The sequence below is a fragment of the Cervus canadensis genome, chromosome 10 (genome assembly GCF_019320065.1).
Source record: "Cervus canadensis isolate Bull #8, Minnesota chromosome 10, ASM1932006v1, whole genome shotgun sequence".
Taxonomy (NCBI): Eukaryota; Metazoa; Chordata; class Mammalia; order Artiodactyla; family Cervidae; genus Cervus; species Cervus canadensis.
The window spans coordinates 52,645,327-52,666,688 of NC_057395.1; the positions used below are offsets into that span (position 1 = coordinate 52,645,327).

General features: G+C 50.9%; 1 protein-coding gene across 3 annotated transcripts in view; it reads right to left on the bottom strand.

Moving 5' to 3' along the window:
* Positions 1-13,230: 13,230 nt before the first annotated feature.
* The window catches only part of MYT1 (myelin transcription factor 1), a 62,803-nt gene continuing 54,671 nt past the window's right edge, over positions 13,231-21,362 (bottom strand). For all 3 annotated transcript variants that reach the window (XM_043479010.1, XM_043479011.1, XM_043479009.1), the window contains 5 exons: positions 19,334-19,555; positions 18,198-18,289; positions 17,537-17,640; positions 15,397-15,540; positions 13,231-15,083 (listed from right to left, as the gene is read on the bottom strand). In XM_043479010.1, the coding sequence (XP_043334945.1) occupies positions 14,943-15,083; positions 15,397-15,540; positions 17,537-17,640; positions 18,198-18,289; positions 19,334-19,555 (703 nt within the window). In that variant the 3' untranslated portion in view covers positions 13,231-14,942. The remainder of the gene's footprint in view (positions 15,084-15,396; positions 15,541-17,536; positions 17,641-18,197; positions 18,290-19,333; positions 19,556-21,362) is intronic.

The window sequence follows — 21,362 nt, forward strand, 5'->3', positions numbered from 1 at the left end:
CCAGCATTGTGACAGTCACACTAGCCCTCTGAGCCTTTCCTCCCCAAGTGCCTGGGGCTGTCTGCAACAGAGGCCCCGAAGCCATCCTTGACCTCTCCCTGCTGGGAAGCAGATACCCCTCCATACACCCCACCCTGCTTTGGTCTTGCTTCCCTCGTGTCTACTACTGAGGCCTCTTCACTGGCCTCCCCCCTCACATCTCACAGCCCAGGACAGAGCCCAGGGGTCTTCCTAATATATATGACAGATAACATACCATCAGTATTAGTCTTTGTAGAGCGTCATGCTGAGCACCCTCCAGAGCTTATTTCCTTGCAGTGGATACTAGCATGCCCTCCAAGAAGGAAAGGAGCAGCCCGGATGGCAGGAGTTGGCCTAACTCACAGCAAGGCCCCGTGGTTGTCCTCCTGGACACAGACATCTGGCAGAGGAGCTGCACTGTGATAAAGGCCATGTCACAATTGTGTCCAGGCACAGGCCAAAACCAGGTCCCTGTGCCACCAGCGTGCCCTCTCCCACCCCACAGCAGTGAGCCCCACTCCTCTGTCAGCACAACTGAGCTTCCCTCTGCCCTGCCACTCACTGGTATCACTGGTTTAGATGCCCCTGCTTCCTGACAGCATCCAGCCCACACAGTTTCCCCGTCTATAAAAGAAATGTCAGTGCGCTGCCAAGGCTACCAGACTCAATCAGTAGTTGGGTAAGCTGGGATTATTCTTGGTCCCAGGGGTCGGGGTGCACACCATAGGGAGTGACCCCATGAAATCCCAGACACTCCACTCTCAGACCGTAGTAAAACAGAGCCCCAGGCTCTCCCTCTCCCACTCTGACCTTGCTATGTGACCCTGAGGTTTGTTATGTACCCTCCAGGACCTGTGAGTGATAAATCTTGTTTCTCAGAATTCCCTCATGGTTTTTACTGAAGTGCATCCAGTGATCATATACGAACCACAAGGGGCGGTCCAGCCACAATTGCCCCAGTAGCAGGAGTAGAGGGGATGTCTCTGGGGCTCACTAATAGTAATACACACCCAGAAAGTTCTAAGGCATTCCTAGCTGAGATCATTACCATCAATAGGCTGGGGTTGACACATCAAAGAGTGAATTAAATCCAAAATGAGCAGAAGAAAAGAAATAATACAAATCAGAGCAGAAATAAATGAAACTGAAAACAAATCAATTGAAGAAATGAGTGAAATCACAGGTGGGTCTCTGAAAAGTTTGATAAAACTGATAAACCTCTAGCCAGGCTAATCAAGAAAAAAAGATACAAATTATTAATTATCAGAAACAAAATAAGGATCATCACTATGGTTCCTATTAACATGAAAAGGATAATAAAAGAATATTATGAACAACCCTAGCTTACAAATGTGATAATTAAAAAATGAACCAGTTTCTTTTAAGACACAAGTTAACGAACTCATACAAGGATATATAGATCATCTGAGTGTCCTACATCTATTAAATCAATAATTAATAACCTTTCAAAACAGAAAGTACCAGGCACAGATGGGTCTACTGGTGAAACCTACCAAATATTTAAGGAAGGAATGATACCAGTTATATGATCTCTTCTGGGAAACAGAAGCTAGGTAACACTTCCTAACTCTTTCTAGGAGAGCAGAATTGCCCTAATACTAAAACTACACAAAGACATTACAAGAAACAGAAAGCACAAACTAATATCTCTCAAGAACATAGACACAAAAGTCAAATATATACAAATTTAATCCAATAGGCATAGAATGAATTACACACTACAACCAAGTAAAGTTTATGCCAGGGATGCAAAGCTATTTAACATTTCAGAGTAATCCATTACATCAATAGGCTAAAGAAGAAAAAGTCTTAGGATCATATCAATAGACACATAACTGCACATGGAACAACAGACTGGTTCCAAATAAGAAAAGGAGTACGTCAAGGCTGTACATTGTCACCCTGCTTATTTAACTTATATGCAGAGTACATCATGAGAAACGCTGGGCTGGAGGAAGCACAAGCTGGAATCAAGATTGCTGGGAGAAATATCAATAACCTCAGATATGCAGATGACACCATCCTTATGGCAGAAAGTGAAGAAGAACTAAAGAGCCTCTTGATGAAGGTGAAAGAGGAGAGAGAAAAAGTTGGCTTAAAGCTCAACATTCAGAAAACTAAGATCATGGCATCTGGTCCCATCACTTCATGGCAAATAGATGGGGAAACAGGAAACAGTGCTGACTTTATTTTTCTGGGCTCCAAAATCACTGCAAATGGTGACTGTAGCCATGAAATTAAAAGACGCTTACTCCTTGGAAGGAAAGTTATGACCAACCTAGATAGCATATTAAAAAGCAGAGACATTACTTTGTCAACAAAGGTCCATCTAGTCAAGGCTATGGCTTTTCCAGTGGTCATGTATGGATGTAAGAGTTGGACTATAAAGAAGGCTGAGCGCCGTAGAATTGATGCTTTTGAACTGTGGTGTTGGAGAAGACTCTTGAGAATCCCTTGGACTGCAAGGAGATCCAACCAGTCCATCCTAAAGGAAATCAGTCCTGAATATTCACTGGAAGGACTGATGCTGAAGCTGAAACTCCAATACTTTGGCCACCTGATGCGAAGAGCTGACCCTGATGACCTTTTGAAAAGACCCTGATGCTGGGAAAGACTGAGGGCAGAAGGAAAAGGGGATGACAGAGGATAAGATGGATGGATGGCATCACCGACTCAATGGACATGGGTTTGGGTGGACTCCAGAAGTTGATGATGGACAGGGAGGACTGGCGTGCTGCAGTTCATGGGGTCACAAAGAGTCGGACATGACTGAGCGACTGAACTGAATAGACACAGAAAAACATCTGACCAATCCAATACCCATTCACTATAAAGACTCTAAGCAAACTAGAATTATAGGGAAACTTTCTCCACTTCATAAAGAACATCTACAAGAAACCACAGCCAACATCATACTTATTGGTGAAAAGATACTTTCCCATAAAATGGGGAGTAAGGAAAGAAAGTTCTCACCACTTGTACTGTGAGCTCTAGAAAATCCAATAAGATAGAAAAAGGGGAAAAAAGGAATACAGATTTGGAAGGAAGAAATAATTGTCTTTGTAGATGACAAGATTGTCTACATAGAATGCACACCAAACTATTTGCTATTAAACATAAGCAAATAAAAACCTCCTAAAGTCATAAATGATATTAGCAAGGTTCCAGAATACAATTTTAATAGACAAAAATCTGTCTTTGGGATGTTCCTAGTGGCCCAATGGTTAAGAATCCAACTGGCAATGCAGGGGACGTGGGTTCAGTGCCTGATCTGGGAAGATCCCACATGCCTCGGAACTACTAAGCCCCATGCACGGCCACTACTAAAGCCCACGAGCCGCCTAGAGCTTGTGCTCTGCAACAAAAGAAGCCACCACAATGAGAAACCTTCACACTGAAACTAGAGTATCTCCTGCTTGCCACAACTAGAGAAAGCCCACAAGTAGCAACGAAGACCCAGTACAGCCAAAAATAAAATAAATGAATAAATCTTTTCTTTAAAAAGATCTCTCTCTCCTATTTACCAGCAATGGACAATTGGAATTTGAAATAATAAACATGATAACATTTACATTAGCACCCCCCCAAAAAAAAACCCTTAGGTATAAATCTTACCCAAAAAAGTACAAGATGGATAAGAGAAAAACTATAATACTCTGATTAAATAAATCAAAGAAAACCTAAATAACTGAATAGAGATTCCATATTTACAGGTAGGAAGACTCAACGTTGTTAAAATGTCAATTCTTCCCACGTTGATCTGTAGATCCAATGCAATCCAATCAAAATCCCAGCACACTATTTTGTGGATATCAACAAACTGATTTAAAGTTTATGTGGTAAGGAAAAAAAAAGGATATCCAACACAATATTGAAGGAGTAGAATAAAATTAGAGGACTGACACTGATCGACTTTAAGACTTACTTTAAAGTTACAGTAATGATTAATGATGACAGTTGTGATATTGATTAAAGAATAGACAAATAGGTCCACACAACAGAATAGAGGGCCCAGAAAAAGACCTATACAAACACAGTCAACTGTTCTTTGACAAAGGAGCAAATCAATTCGATGGAGAAAGGGCAGTCTTTTCAACAAATGGTCCTCGAACAGCTGAAACACACACAGAAGTGGATCTGCACACAAACCTCACAGTCATCACCTTAAAGTTCCGGAAGAAAATCGGGGAGAATTTCAGCTTGGCAATGATATTTATGTATAGCATTAATGACGTGATTCATGAAAGAAAAAACTGATAAAGTAGATTTCATTAAAATTCAAAACTTCTGCTCTGTGAAAGACACTATTAAGAGAATGAGAGGATAAGTCACAGACAGGAACTATTTGCCAAACACATAACTGATAAAGGACTTATATCCAAAATATACAAAGAACTCTTAAAACTCAACAGCAGCAAAAACTAAACAACCTAATTAAAAGATGGGCCAAAGACCTGAACAGACAACTCAGCAAAAAAAAGATATACAGATGGCAAATAAGCATACAAAAAGATGTTCAACATCCTATGTCATCAGGAAATGCAAATTAAAATAATGAGATATACTCCACACCTGTTACAATGGCCAAAACCCAAAACACTGACAACACCAAACGCTAATTAGAATGGAGTCCTGGGAACTCTCATTCATCTCCGGTAGGAATACAAAATAGTACAGCCACTTTGAAATACACTTTGGCAGTTTCTTACAAAGTAAACCAGTCTCATCATTAGATACGGCGGTTTCTCCTTCGGTATTTACCCAAAGGAGCTGAAAACTTGTGTACACACAGAAATCTGCACAGGAATGTTTATAGCAATTTATTCATAATTGCCAGTTTTTGTACACAAGTGTGGTACATTGAGACAGTGGAATATTATTCAGCACTAAAATGAGATGAGTTACCAGGCCATGGAGAGACAGGGAGAAACCTTACATGCTTATTTCGAAATGAAAGAAACCAGTCTTAAAAGGCTACAGATTGTGTGGTTCCATACATACTGTATCATATGACATTTTAGAAAGAGCAAAACTGTAGAAACAGTAAAAAGATCAGTGGTTTCCAGGGATGGGGTGAGGGGAAAGTGAAAGTCACTCAGTTGTATCTGACTCTTTGCAACCCCATGGACTGTACAGTCCCTGAAATTCTCCAGGACAGAATACTGGAGTGGGTAGCCTTTCCCTTCTCCAGGCGATCTCCCCAACCCAGGGATCGAACCCAGGTCTCCCATATTGTAGCAGATTCTTTACCAGCTGAGCCACAAGGGAAGCCCTTGTGGGGTGGGGGAAGGCGGATAAACAGCACACAGGGTTTTTAGGGCAGTGAAGCTATTGTGTGTGATACTATACTGGTGGCTATAGGGCATGTGCATTGTCAGAACTCATAGAATGTACAACACCATGAGTGACCTTAATGTAAATTGTGGACTTTAATAGTGTATCAATATTGGTACATCAGTTGTAACAATGTACCACATAAATGCAAGATGTTAATAACAGGGGAAACTGTTTGCAGGAAAGAGAGGATTATATGAGAAGTCTCTATACTACCCCCTCAATGTTTCTGTAAACCTAAAACTACTCTCAAAAATGAAGTATGTTAGTTTTTTTTTTAAGGAGATAATTTTTTTTTTTTTAGAAATACAAAAGCTAGAAGCAGCAGACCCACACGTGAAATGATAAAGCTAGTTTTTCATACCGAAAGCAGTAAGAGATGGAAACACAGATCTACACAAAAGAATGAAGAGCTCTAGAAATGATAATTATGGGGGTAAATATGTAAGGTTATTTTCTTAGTGCACCTCAGTCCTGGATAAGGATGTCACCTCTTACTTACTGTGGTGGTGTCTGTTTTTACTATGGGGTGGAATTGCTTTTGCGATTACAGTAACTAAAACACGCCTCCCACTCTTCACCCCCCAGCCACCAGCCTCACTTCCAACATCTCCTCAGGTGAAGGAAGGAAGGGCTATCACCTACTCTTGGCATCTTGGGCCTCTAAGTGAGTTTACTGCCCACAGACGCATCAAACTTCACTGCAGGGGGCAGGTGGGTGGTCAAGGTGGGGACCACAGCCCAAGTTAACGCTGTTAACACCTGGACCGTCTCTCCTGACTCTGGCAGTCAGAGAAGTGAGGCAGAAGGGGTCCACACCCTGGTTTCAGGCCACAGCGATGACAAGATGCAAAACTGACCACAAGGCGTCGCCACTGTGTGCTGAAAGCATCCAAAGTAGGTTGTGTGAAGAGAAAAAAAATTTTGATCCTCCTCCTTTTAAGCCATTTGTAGTGAAATTAACCACAGTTTTAGACATGAGTCGAAACTTCTCTGCTCTTTGTACTATAAGGTCACCGCATTTTAATTTTGATCTGAAAATACTGGTGAACTTACATGTATTCACATATGTAAAATAACTGGAAAGGGATTCTGAAAAATAACATCTCATCTTAAACCACCATAAAAAAGGTTAGAAATGTCTGGGCACAGAGAAGGAGTCTGCAATGATTACTTTTATGTGTCCACCTGACTAAGTTATGGTGCTCGGATATTTTGTCAAATACAAGTTAGGTATTATTGTGAGGATATTTTTAAAATGTGGTTAACATTTAAATCAGTTAATTTTGAATAAAGCAAATTATCTGTCAAAATGTAGGAAGGCCTCATTCATGTATCTGGGGCCCTAAGAGCAAAGACAGAGATCCTTCCCTACCCCTCCACTCCCATCCCCACCCCCCATCCCCTGCTCCTGGGACCACAGAAGAAGGGATTTCGCCATCAAACATCACCTTTTCCCAGGTCTCCAGATTGCTGGCCTGCTCTGCAGATTTCAGACTTACACCCCCACACTCTGTGAGCCAGTTCCTGAAAACACATCTCTCTTGATACACAGATATAAATGTAAGCTTACAGAACGAGACACAGCTGATACAAACATTACCTCTTGGTTCTGTTTCTCTGGAGAACCTTAGAACCGGGTCCTTCCACAGAAGGGATGCCAGACCAGGGTCCAGAAGCCTGTCTGCAGGACCGCTGGGGTGGAAGCACCCCCCCCAAGAAGCTGACACCCCCATTTCTTAGGATGCTGTTCCCAGGTTCAAGGGTCCTCTCCCCCTTAGCCAGCCCCTTAGCCACCCCCCAGTATGTTTTGTGACTCATGAGAGGGAAAGCTTGAGGGGAGAGCATGAGGGGAGAGCCTTAGAGTCACAGGCTGGTCTGGAGAGAGCAAACTCCAGAACCTCTGACTGCAGCTGTTGGTACTAGGGGAGGGCAGCGGCAGCAGGCACCTTCAACCTGTGGTCACCCGGTGGTGACCTGTGGTCACAGCACTGCCCCAGGTGGCACCTGCAAGCCCTGAGCTTAGCTGGCCACGGTGATCAGACAGCAGGGGTCTGACCTTGGAGCCAGGAATGGTGGCTGGTGCTGACGGGGTTGCAGGAAGGGGAGGTGGGCTAGAGGTGTTCACAGAGTGTCAGAAGTGGTGTGTGGCCTGGGGTCTGGGCTCCCATCACTCCCTCCCACACCCCTTCAGCAGCATGTGCTATGGACCAATTTATAAAGAAGGAAGCTGAGGCACAGAGGCCATAAGTATCCTGCTCAAGGTCCCCAGGTACGAGGTGGGCCTGGACTCACACCCTGAGAGCTGACACCTGTGTAATGTAAAAAGTTGGTTTGGGTTTTTCATAAGATGTTACAAGAAATCATGACAGAACCATATCAGAAACCAGGACTCCCCATGAGAGGATCTCACCCTGCACTCCTAACTCATCTCCATGTCTTGTTCCTTGCACCTGTCCAGATATGCTTCCTGGGCCCTCCTCCAACCCACTGAGCATGAAGTCTGTGCTTGGCTCCGCATGACCGCACCAGTCCTGACCCTCACCCTCTGCCAGAGCAGCTCAGAGACTCCAGGTGACACTCCATTTAAAGGGTTCAAGTGACTGAACAATGTTTGAAGGTCTCCAGTTCTGACCCACAACTCCAACACATGGCAGGGTGTTGTGGGGGGGGGGCAGTAGAATCGCCTGCCCCAACACCACTGGTTACCCAGGGGTGCATAAGCCTTGTGGACACTGCCCCCAGGGCACCTCCAGCAAGAGTGAGGAGTGTGGATGGCCTCTGGGGCAAAACTCTGTGGGCAGGGGGTGAGCTTTGAGACCTGGAGCAGACCACCACCATTATTACCCTCTCTCACAGATACCTCTGAGCTGGCTTCCCAGGGACCTGAGATAGAAGGGCTGGGGCATCCAAATGTTTCAGAATGGCCTGGTCCCCACTGCAGTGAACTCATGTCTCAGCTTGTACACCCCCTGAACTAACAAGGAAACTGCCATACAGAGGGGTTGACTTGCTCAGGGTCTGGACTGCTCCTAGTGTCATAATCACAGGACACATGGGGACTGTGAGTAGGGACATGTCCTTGCTGCACTGAAGAATTTGGAGAGGGCCATGGACCAGGTAAAGAAACCCTCTGCACACGCACATGTCATTTCTCAATTTCAAGTTGTTCTGGACTCTAAAAGGCCCCAAGACTCAGCACTTCACAAAGGAAACGTGTATGTAGGTCTAGTCATGATCTCAGACCTGAGTTTGGTGGGAATCACGCAGGACAGACCTTCCCCGCAACGCAAGGTCAGCACAAGGGATGAGGCCAGGAGGCCACCGTACCCTCCAGGAACAACGTGAATGTGGAGGGGCTTCCAGGGAGGGTATAGTGTGGAGATGGTTCTGGAGTGATCAGGAAAGTTCTGGAAAATGTGGTCCCAGGGCAAGGACCATGTCTTACTCCTCTCTGCTTATGACCAAAAATATGTGCATTGGAGGAGACCGCCTCATGGACAAGCCTGGCCACTCTGTGGGAAACCTATGGTCACTCCAGTGACAGTGAATTCTCACCCAACAACAGAGGAGGGGCCTCTGGGCCTTCCTGTTCACGAGCCCACTCCAACAGCAGATGTGAACTGCCTGGTGGCCACCACCATCCCCAGCTTACAACGAAGGTGGACCCTCTCCAGGAGGATCCAGAAAGCAGATTAGAACATGTGGCCGGTCTGCCCTCCTCCCTTCGGAGGACATGGACTGTGTGAACCTAGAAATAAAGCCACAGACCCCCTATGTCCAGGCGGGGCTGCCTGAGGCAACATCACCGTCTTTGTCCAAAACACAGAGGTCAGCTTCCACCTGGCTCTTCCCACACTACCCTGGGGCATCCAGGTGCCTCAGGCCACATTACAGACATGCTGATCTGTAATGAGCCTTCTCCTCATCCTGGGAAAAAAGACCCAATCTGTTATGAGCTCAAGGTGAAGGGAGACAAACACTGTCTCTCTGTGGCCACTCTTGCTCAGTCGTGTCCGACTCTTTGTGACCCCATAGACTGTAGGCTCCTCTGTCCATGGGGATTCTCCAGGCAAGAATACTGGAGTAGGTTGCCATGCCCTCCTCCAGGGGCATCTTCCCAACCCAGGGATCGAACCCAGGTTTCCCACATTGCAGGTGGATTCTTTACCATCTGAGCCACCAGGGAAGCCCCCTTCACATTTTAAACCAATGCTATTTACAAATTAGAAGCACTGATTGCTTTCCTCTCAGGCCCTCAGCAACTGGAAGGAGGGACCAGAAGGCGGGGGGTTGAGGCTGGAGTTCACCCTGGAGCCCCCTATCAGGAGGGTTAGGCTCAGGGTCTCTTGCTTGATGCTCCAAGCAGGTCTGGAGATTTCTTAACCCTGGGGCTTCTGCCAGGTGTGGCTCCCACTTTTGAGCTGCCCCTAGCCAAGGTGTCGAGGGGCACAGCTGGATCTTCCTAATTCACAGCCTGGGCCCTGGGCCCTCCTGCTGCCCCGTGCAGCCATCCCCCTGCCCACTCTGGCCTGACAATGGGCACCCTGATCAGCCCTCCTGCAACAGGTGGGATATTCAAGTGGAGACCCAGAAAGCGCTAGGCTGGGAAAGGCAGGCTCGGGGAACAGCGCAGGCATTCTCTGCACATGGCACACTGCTGTAGGGAGGGTGAGAAAGAGAGGGCAGAGGCCAGGGGGTGACCCAGGGCCACCTCTGCAGGGGCAAGGGGACAGGTTGGAGGAGGGCCCAGAGACCGATGGGGAGCCATAAAACGTATCAGGAGGGGAGAGGCCAGACTTCAGTGGCCCACACCCCCTTGACATGAGGGGATAGGGAAAGGGGAGAGGCTAGTGGGGGCAGAGGGTTGGGGGACAGAGGAGACCACAGGGCCTCTCCCAAGGGCCAGCTGCCAGCACTGGTAGGATGCCTACAGTCATGGGTCACCTGGCCCCCTGTGTGGTTTAACCTGACAAGCACTTGGCTGACGTGGGGACTGGAGTTCTGTCAGAGAAGCCATCTACCGTTTCGAAGGAGGAGCAAAGAGAAAGGAAGCGTCTATAACACTGGCTGACCTGTATGGCAAGTTTGGACCTATATTGCCCCGTGTTAGGAACCCTCCACACCCACAGCTGTAACAGCCTCTACAGAGCCATGAGCCTTAGTGGCACAGTGGTGAAGAGGAGAAAGTCTCTCCTGCAATCAGGCAGCCTCCACACACAGCCAGGTGCTCTCCACCTGTGGGTCCAGGTAAGGAGGGCAGGTAGACTCACCTATCTACCTTGGCATCCTCTCAAGACCTGGCTAAACTTACAGCTTTTAAGGTATAAACTGGCAGGAATGGGAAGATGGAAGAGGAGCCAACAATGTGATTTAGAAGCCAAAACACACAAACGTGTAGTGAATGACTTCTAGACCCAAAGGCTGAATTACAGCCAGAGTGTGGGAAGTTCAGTTCCAAGGCCATCTACTCCTCAGGAAGCCAGGAACTGGCAGATTCAGGTGATGCTGGAGAAGGAAGAGGGGGCCTGTAACAAAGATGACTGGCACTGGGGAATGCTCCCCTCCCTCCAGATAAAGTCTTGAGTTATACTCTCTGGAAAGTGTAAAAGAAGGGGCTGCAGGCTGGGAGAGGAGGCCTGGCTATGGATGAGGTCCCCATACCAAAAATAAGTCCTGAGCATATGCCAATGACACCAAGACCCTCCCCCAGCCTGGAGGTAGACCCTCCAAGCAAGAGGTGGAAGCAGCTTTTGGGGGGTGAATAGCTAATGTCATCATCAGACTGCAGAACTATACAACCTTCTAGCATCATGGTGATGCTGCATCTGCTTGAAGCCAGGGGCGCTACTGTGGTCCCTCTGCCCACAGCATCAGGCACAGACACCAGTGGGTGAAGGCAGAGCCCCATTCAAGGTCAGTCTGCTGACCCCACAGGGGACAAACCCTTAGAAGCCCAGGACATTGTGGTAGATGGAAGCCAAGAGCTTCCAAAGGAAAGATACTGAGGACCCAGAACCCCGAGACCAGGCTCCCTAGTACATCCCAGAATTGGCAACCGAAACAAAGTTGGGAAAACCTACAGGTCTTACAGGACCAAGCAGCCTCCTCTGTGCCATAGTTCTTCAATATCAGGGTCCTACGCACCAACATCCATGCTCAAGATGCTCAGTGCTTCCTCTCCAGCAAGCCCTTCCTCCGACCCACCAGCCACATCCCACACACAGCTTCTCTGAGAGTTCTTCCGGGATCCCACAGCAGGGGGTGCCACCCACGTTCCAGGTGCACACCCTTGGTGCACCCAGCCAGCCGTGGGCCAGAGCAGCCCTGAAGGGCAAAATTGAGTCCATCCTGGCTGGAGCCCAGGCCCAGGGCCAGTCCAGAGCTATGTTTGGAACTGATCTCTCCCTGGCTGCCCTCTCACCGTGGCCCACCTGTCCCCAGCTACGCACAGAAGTCTTTACTGAGATGTGGCTAGTGGAGGGAGTCCCGCTCCAGCCCTGTCCCCACCCCCCACAGCCCCTTGATCCCCCTACATATGCACACTCACCTGCTCTGGAGGCTGACCTCCGGGGCCCTGTTCCCAGTCATGCTGTCTTCCCGGGTCTTCAGACCAATCAGGCTTCGCAGAGCCCACCGGCAAAGGACCCCGCGATGAAGCCGGCTGGGGACCAGCGTGGCAAGCACACCTGCACCTGCCCACTGTCGCCTCCACAGGCATCGGTGCTTCTCAGGTTGCTGGAGGCCTTGGAAGTACGTGCTGAGGCCACGCCCCATGGCGCTGGGGAGAGGTTCTGGCTAAACTGGTGCGGGGTTGGGGGCAGGGAGATGGGTCCCCTGAGGTGCAACATTTCAGAGTTAGGAGGCTAAGCAGCCCACTAAACGCTTGGCAGGGAGCAGGCGGAGCCCTGGGAGAGGGTGGGAGCAGGACGATGCAGGATGGCCTTGCAGGATGGACGTGGCCATCCGCCCATTCCTCCACAGTCCTGGCCTCTGCTTGTCACCTGCCATCAGGCAGCCAACTTTCACGGCCCCAGAATGCTGTCACCCCAGCAGCCATGGATGGGTGCTGACATGGATGGGTAGGACCTGGACCGCCAATCCTCTGTGCCCTCCAGGAGCCCCTCCTCAAGGCTGCACAGGTTTCACACAACCCCTCCATGGTCCCCACAGCCAGCAGCTGGAGCCCTCCAAACCCTCAACCGTCCAACTTGGACAGGGCTTGGAAGTAAGGCCCAGAATTCCTAAAAGTCTCCCTTTATTCACAGGTCAGTTGGGGAGCTCCAGGTTGCCCTCAAGAGCTAGATGCCCGGGGAGGTCAGTGCATGTTGACAGTTCAGGGTGAATGTTGACTAGAAGCCCCAAACCTGAGTCTCACCTGGGAGAGCCACACCTGACACAAAAGTGTAAAGCAGTGAGGAGCCACTGCCATCATAGCCACCTTCACAGACGGCTGAATGCAGGAGCTCTGAAAAGGCCACCAGAGAGCTGGCTCTGCCTCCTCCTCCCACTTTTCTCTCCCCTCCTCTCAACTCTGCCTCCCTCCGGAAAATCCAAACTCTCGCCTGCACAGGGCTTCCTCCTGAAGCCAGGAGAGGTGGCCAGGGGCAGCCCTCATTTCACACCCCCCAGGCCAACAACGCCAGCAGGAAGACTTCTTCTGACCCTAAGAGAAACCCCCGATTCACACATGAGCGGTCCCTGACTCAGCCCTCCGGGGAGGGCGGTTCCGCAAAGGAAACGTGGCTCCCACGTGTGCACACGGAGGACCCGCCCACCGCCCTCGCTCCAGGAAGGTGACCCCCTGAGCTCCCGGGACCGAGTCGGCGTCCCCACCACAGACACGGCTCCCACTCACAGTCAGAGTGGACTTTTATTAGGAAATCACCCTGCAAACACACTGAGAAGTGCTGTGCTGTGGGGTCAGCGTTTCCTGAGGAAGGAGGATCACAGTATCAGAGCCGTCAGAGGACAGGAGCCGAGAGCGGGAGCTGCTCAGGGCGGCCTGCAGCCAGCGCCCCTCACAGCGATAGGACTCAGCCATCAAGAACCGGCACACAGACGCAACACAAGAGACACGCCAGAGCACACAGCTGCACTACACTTAAATAAACAATAAACACAGAATGCCATTTGCTGTCGTCCGTGCCTGAAACAAAAGGAGCCAAAGGGATGAAGAGAACCAAAAAGTCTTTCTTTCCATTGGACCAAAGGGGAAACATCCCCAAATTATCAAAATTCCTCAGTTACAAAATACTTTTTAAAAACTCCATTATTAAAAAGAATAAATAACAAAATATATAAAAAATAACTCAGTTGCATTAAAATCATAACTAGAAGTTACAGCAAGATTTTTTGTGGCCCTTCTCATAGTCAAATAGTTAAGTTTGCTTTGATTTCATTTACTTCCCTCTCATATGTCCTGGTGTGGGATCTAGGTAAAATAGTATAAAATTAATAAATAAAAATGTTAAATAAATAGCCAACATTAACATAAGAGGTTGTGAATATAAATACTTACATTTTGACAAAATTAAATAATTTACAGAATAATTAAACTAACTACTTTCTCATTTCTTCCAGGAAGTGCAATTTCTCTACTTTTAAATACTAACTTGGAATCGCAGTCACAGTTGGCTTGGACTCTATTTACATGTTAGGAACATTGTGTTTTTAACACATTAAATCCAAAATTTATCTTCTTTTGAATCTCGAATGGATCTAAAAAGAAGTGATACCTTGGTGGTCTCCAGTCAGGAATTTATCCCCTGACCTTGCTGTCACTTCCCCCACCTCAGTAAAGCTCAGCCACGACCCGGTGATGGGCAGTGGTGGGTCACAAGCCAGGTGGGCACACAGACAGCCAGAGGCCCTGACCTTGACCCCGACCTGGGTCTAAAGGCTGCAGCCTTGAGGGAGCCTGACCTCAAGCACAGGGTCTGCAGGCTCCACCAGAGGTGCTTCCCTGTGGAGCCAGCGCTGTCTTCAGGGGGTCCCGGGCCAGCTTCCTCCAGGCCTGTTCCTAACCTACCCTCTGGAACGCTGCTCTCTTCCACGCTTAACATAAAAGTGAATCAAAGGACAACAGGAAACACACTTGTCACAGCGGCCTCACCGCGTGGGCACACTGGCCACTCCAGGCTGACTCGTCACACGCACCACCCGCCCGGCCAGGCTGCCCTCTCGGCCTTGACAGACAAAGGAATACTGTGGTTGCAGCTCCAAAACTTCCCTGAGAACCTTGTCCGTGAGTTTCCATTGGAGACTTCGAGCTTTCAGAAGCAAAAATAAATCACTTTGTAATACTTCACGCCCCGCACTCACATTGAGAGGTCAAGGCCTCTGGCCTGGCGCGTGCGTCACATCGAGGGAGACGAGGATTTCCAGGCACTCCTCTGGCTAAACACTCCCACCCCCTCGCCGAGGCCACCCTGGGCTGCCAACGAGAAGTCACTGTGAGTGGGAATCTCCACTGGGAGGGCAGGGCTAGGGAGGTAAAAGACAGAGGCGAGTCGGGGTGCCCTGGGTGCCCCGAGTCAGCATGGTGGCTCCTCACACAAGGAGGCCTAGACCTGGATGCCCCTCACGGCCTGCTTGATGCTCTCGAGGAGGTCCTTGTTCTCGGGGTTCTGGTAGCACTCCTGGTTGGAGTACATGTCGGTGAGGGTGCTGACATAGGCGTCAAAATTCTGCTCACATATCGGCTCCTGGAGAACACAACTGGTTTAGCGAGGCCCATCCATGCAGGGGCCCCAGGGTTTCCAGAAGCAATGCGAGTGGATGGGGGAGCCTCAGACCCAGGAAGCCCACGCCGCCAGAGATGAGCGCACAGACCCACCACAGGCAGCACTCGGGCTGAGACCACCACGGCACAGGCTGCCCAGGACGTGACAGCTGCCGTGGGCAGCAATCTGCCCAGGGTGGGGCCCTCCCAGAGGCAGAGGGGTGCCTGCCCTCCCCGAAGCCCCAGGACACAGTTGCCAGCTCAGCTAGGGAGGCCCAGGGCTGCTAACTGCTTACCATGTGCGGAAGGCGGATGTTGGCAAGACTTTGGATGAGGGCCTGGCTCAGGCCCGACAGCTCCAGAAACAGGGCTTCGTTCTGCTCCTCGATGAGCTTGTTCTCCTCCTCGATGTTCTTCAGGCTTTTCTCCATGGACGAGATCTGCCAGACAGAGACGGGAGCTGCCGCCTGGAGTGTTCTCCTGGGAGCAGGCCAGGCATGCCCACTGGGCCATCTCACGTCCCTCCGGGAGAGGGCAAAGAGGCAGGAGCCCTGCCACAGCGAGGGTTGGCAGCACCCTGGTCCCTGGGTGGAGGGGGGGACACAGTGACTGAGCTAGGGGCTGGGGGGCCATGGGTTTCTGAGCCCAGCTGCCCTGTGGGGTGGAGAGGAGCACAGAAGGAGGCACTGGGCTCACATCCCAGCCCACCACTGGCTTCCTGCTCTTCCTCTGTGGTGGAAACACTGTTCCCACATTGTGGAACATCTCCCACCAGAAAGACCAGCCAGGTGCCTCATCAAAACTATGAAGGCAGCAGAGCAGACCACTGCCACTCTCGGCTGACTGCACCAGCACACCAAAGACCATCCTGGGATTTCCAGCACAAACATGTCTTCTCTGGACCCAACAGGGCGTCAGGAGGGAGTCTGAAAGTTCTCCCGGGGCTCCAAGGCTTCCACATGGAACAGCAGAGGACAGAGGACAACTCCACCGGGCTGATGGCCGTGGGCAGTCTTACCTGCTCTGGGTGCTGCAGGCACCACATGAGTCCCAGAGTGTCAGAGCCCCGTGGGCAAGGTGGGCAAGAAGGCCACCCCGGGGCCTGGCCTGGAGCAGACATGCTTGGGAGGGCAGCACCCAGCCTCACTCTGGGCAGAGGCAAGCTCATCAGCGTGGATGGCACCTCAGGCCATCGCTAAGCCCTTTTAGGAGGGGCTGGGGAGGAGCATCATGTCCTCCTTACCCAGTGACAAGCCTTTGGGTTTAAAAGGTTTGAGCAGAGGTCCTGAGCCTGCTTTCCCTGCCCGAGCTCTCCAGCAGGGCACACAACGCAAAACTCCCTGGAGGGGAAAGGGGACTCTGGACAAAAGGACACTAGTGAATAATCTCTCTATAAGTAGGTGGGTGCTGGCCAATAAAGAGAAACCAGAGGTGCTTTCCAAGGGTGCTGACACTGGGAGGTGCCTTGGACTTCGAGAAGGAAAACGGCAGGGAAGAATGTGGGGAAAGCCACCCAGAAGGGCGTCTCGGTGCCCAGAGACAGCCCCTGTACCCCCTCTCCACTTCCACTGCCTCTGAACTGGGGAGACGCTGCGCGGCAGGACAGAAATCCCTGCTGATCCTCATCAGCTGGTGCTATTTTTACACCGGCTTCTGGGTAAGAGGAGGTCGGCATGAAAGCCCGTCTGCCAGAGAAAGGAGGGGCCACAGAAGACACATGGACTCCAGCATCTCACACTTCCCCGGTCCCCTCCACCCTCCAACCCCATAGGGCCAGGTCACCTCCTTGTCCCTGGGGACATGGCCATGCGCAGCTGCTCCTCTGTGCCCTTATCTCTGCTCCGGCCCCCACTCAGCAGTCAAGGAAGGGCATGTTCTTTTCAAAATAAGAATTTCACTGTTTTTTGGTTTGGTGGGTTTTTTTTATTTTTTATTTTATTTATTTTTTTTTTTTATTTGAGTGTTCATTTTGGGAAACTCAAGGATAGGACACAGATGCAAGGCGATCTGTATCCCTGTCCCTCAGCACAGCAGTTCTTCTGGGTCAGATCCTATGCAAATTGCTTTCCTTATAGAAATGCATTCGTCTCATGACAACCGAATCAGGCAGATTCTCATATTATCCTCATCTGCCTGGGAGGACGTCAAGGCACACTCGGAATGAGAGGTCCACCAGGTCACTGAGCTGGTGTATGGCCGTGCTGGGCTGGAACCCAGCTCCAGTCAGGTTCTAATGACCCACGTTGTGGTTCTGCTCCTACTAACCAACAGGATGGTGGCTACCAGCACCTCAGGGCTTCTGATGGGTGGAGCACATGCTGAGCAGAACCTTGATGAGGGGCTGGGCACTCCCCAACCCAGAAGAGAAGAGGGAGGATGGGAAGGACATCCTGGGTTTGAGGGCAGGTGGGGGCAAGGCAGGGCGGCTCCACCCACCTGGGACTGCAGCTGCAGCATGGCGGCCTCCATCTCAGAGTTGGACTCGTTCAGGTCTCGAATCTCCTGGTTCAGCTGCTTGATCTCCTCGTCGTTGTCCAGCACTACCCCAGAGAGAAAGCTCAGTTGTGGCTCTCACAAGGTGGGGAGGGGGTCAGTCAAGGCCTGCTTTCTAGATAGGCCTGGGGAGCCCTTTCAGAGTAGAAGCCCCAGTGGCTCGTGGCCCACATCTCAGACTGGGAAAGTGGCTGCGTGTCAGCTGTGTGCCTCCAGGCCCTGGTCTTGGTGGGAAAACAGATACCTCCTGGGCAAGTGTTAATTGCTAAGATAAAAATGGAAGCTTTTCCAGATGGTGCTGGTTTCCTCCGCTTCCCTCTCATGAATCCTGAGAACACAGGTCCATACTCCCCAAGCACATGGCTTCTGGTGCTGCCAGGAGGGCTTACTAAGCCCCAGGCTAGAGCTATGATGGCCATGCTGGGCACAGGGCAGCCAGAGGTTCTGAGCCAAGGTGAGGGGCCCTGGCAGCTCCGCTCAAGAGCTCTATCTCCACCACGACTCACTCCAGGAGGGGCTTTGCCTCCCGACCCATCTCTTGCCTAAACCACCCGCCCACTCAGGTCCCAAGACCACATGCAAGGAGTGCAGGGGGCAGCCTCACCATCACTCGTCTTGAATTTCGTGCCAAGAACCTCATCCCCTGAGAGCTTTCCCTTCTTTCCTGCAAAGGTCGCTCTGGGACAGCCAGACAAGCTGGAAGCAAAGGTCATGCATAAAGACCAATTCAAGGTCATGCCTCACAGGCCAGTCTAAGGTCACAAGTCCCAGTGAGAGCTGGGCTGTTGGAGGACTATCCTTTCTGGAGCGTTGTCACTCATCCCTGGTGTCCCAGTCCTGGCTCCAGGCCCCCAGCTTCCTCCTCCAACAGCACAGGCCATTCCCAGCTCAGACCCCCGCCCTGAAGGTTTGTCCCCAGAGGCTCGGGACAAGCACCACCTCTCAGAAAAGACCTCCTCACCCCTGCCTGCTCTATCTTCCCCACAGTGTCCTTTGCCAAACTAATAACATATTTGTTGAAGTCTGTCTCTGCACCTGCCCTGACCACTCAGCTCCAGGAGGGCTGGTTGTCATCTTGTTCTCCAGAGACTGCTTTCAGCAATGGCTTGTGGAATGAATGAGCTAATTAATCTTAAAGGTGGAGAGATGAGGACAAAAAAATAACACAGGAAAAAGGTTTCTGATAGGACCAAGCAGTGACTGGTGTGGCTTCCCAGCACAGAGAGGAAGAAGAGGGTTGCTGGGGCAAGACCCTCAGCGCCAGGGGCAGCATCAGGGCAGGTCGGAGCTGACCAGTGCTGCCTGGGCCCACTGCCCAGGCATGGAGGGGTCCCTCGTAGAGCAAGGAAGGACCTGGGCCCCAAGTTCAGAGAAGAAACCCCAGTAGGAGGGACAGGGCGTGAGCTGTGACAATGCTTTTCAGGAAAAGCCTCAGCCTGCTTTAAGAAAGTGTGTTCTAGACACAGGAGGGCTCTGCTGTCTCTTGCCAGAGGGACTCCATGGGATGTATAAAGGGGTCTTAGGACAGTAGACACCTGGGTGACACATCACACAGGCCATCACGTGGTCCCAGCAGGTTTCCATGGCTTCCCTCAGGTGGCCATCAATTTGGGTCTTTTTCCTCAAGAAACTGCTGTTCTCACCTGCACCCTGGCCTGGCACAATCCCTGGGAGCCTTGCCACAGTCCCACAGCTGGGGTCTCTCCTGGGTGACAGAAGGGTGGGGGTGGGGACAATCACCTGCGGTGGGTGAGGAAGCTCCCATTGGCGTGACCGGAGCCGTCACAGCCCGGGGTGGGGCAGGCGGGCCCCTCATTCTTCAGGGACTTCCAGGAAAAAGACGAGCCATTGAGGGAACCCTCCTTCTGCCTCCGAGCTGCCAGCGGGCAGCCGGACGCGCTTCTGTGAGAGGCGTATTTGCCGCTGATGTGACCAAGCCCCACACAGCCTGGAACCGGGCACCTGGGCGCAGAGAGGTCAGAGGTGAACACTGGGTGCTGGAGCTGGAGGAGGAGCCCAGAGAGCCCGCCAAGTCACACCCTGAGACGTGCTGGGGTCCCCTACATCCCCTGTGTTGCTTGGGGGTCAGCAGCCACCTTCTCTCCCTGTCCCTCAGCAGCAGGGATCCAGGGGCCTGGAGCTGACTCTTGGTGGCCTCCTGGTCCACACCTGGACCTTGCTGCCAGCACCACTTCTGTATCACCCCAGAGACCACTTGCTGGGAGCTTGCTCTGAGCACTAACCATTTGTCAACGCTTTCTACAGCCGCAGACCCAAAAGGCACAGAGGACCCAGTTCACAGAGAGGTCCCTGGGATACAGACAAGTCAGAGGCAGGAAGCCCCCAGAGATGGCAAGGCTGGGGGTGGTGCGCTGCCTGGCGGCCCCCACACTCTGCCCTCATCTTGAGAGGGTTAACAGCCTGGGTAGGAAGGCTAGAGGTCCCCAAGTAGCAGGAGGAAATAAACTTCAAGTGGCAGACGGTTTTATTTTTCTCTTCTAATCCTGTGTTGTCACCGCAACACCTGGTTCCACCTGAACTGAACTTTATCTCAAACCTTGAGCTAACCAATGCGTTTTTCTTATGGATATGTTTTAAGCTGTGTTAATGAAATTATGTCTTTGCTTGGAAATCTGTCTTTCTTCAAGATTCATGTCAATTGTTCTATGGCCAGGGATGACTCCCTTTGTGTCATTCTATCTCAAAATGCACGTTGTGGGAGAGGGGCCTGGTGCAACTCTCAATCTTGAGGCATTTCTTTTATCTGATTAGCAGCTTGCCAAAAGGTATAAAACACCTTGCTAAAAACTAGCAAGGGGGCACTCTTTCTGTTCCCTTTGATGTCTGTGTCAGCCGCTTTCTCTATCCATTTTATACTTAAGTAAAACTTTGTTACACAAAAACTCCAAGTGATCAAGCCTCATCTCTGGGCGCCGATCGAATTCCTCTCCTCTGGAAGCCACGAATCCCGGCGTCATTCACGGCTTGCAGCAGCAACCTTTCAGTCTCAGAAGTGGCCTCCTCAGCTGGGACCATCCTCATCTGTCCCCTCTCTTCGCTCTTCTTTCTTATCTAGCCCAGCCACGTGGGCCCAGACATGAGGGCTGTCCACTGAGCCAGTCCAAGGCCACCGTAGCCCCAGTCCAGAACAGAGTCACTATCAGGGACCCTGCGGGGGGCTTGGGGAGGTTCCAGTTTATGTCCACCCCCCACACTTGGACACATCCCAACTGTGGGGTTCTAGAGAACTCCTGGGCTGGGCCCCTCTGAGGTGCCTGTGAGGCTGATGTCGCAGGATCAAAAAGTGAGAGGAGCCTCTTCAAGTCACCACACAGGTGAACCTAGGCTCTGCTTTCCCACTGTCTTTGCAGAACCCTAGCCTTCACCTCAGGAGGGGCTGCAGGCGCCCCCAGAAAGTGTAATCATGACATGCTGCAGTAACACTGCTTGTCTCTCCCTCCACACCCTGGGTCCAAATCTTCAGTGTCAGGTGACCTCTCGTTAAGTCGTGTAGCACACCCAGGGGACCCCCGGTCAGAGGCACAGCTTTTTGGTCAAGTGCCAGCACAGCCGGGGACAGTGCGGTCTCTCCACGGTGATGGACATGCAGCTCCCAACCTCCACATCGGAACCTCCATAGACTTTCACGGTCAGTTATCTACTTGTGGCCAAAGGGATTTACCACAAAGCACTGACCCGACTTAATCTCAAAAGCTGCAGACACAAGATATCATAAAAGGGATCCTGCCTCCACCAGCCCTTACACATC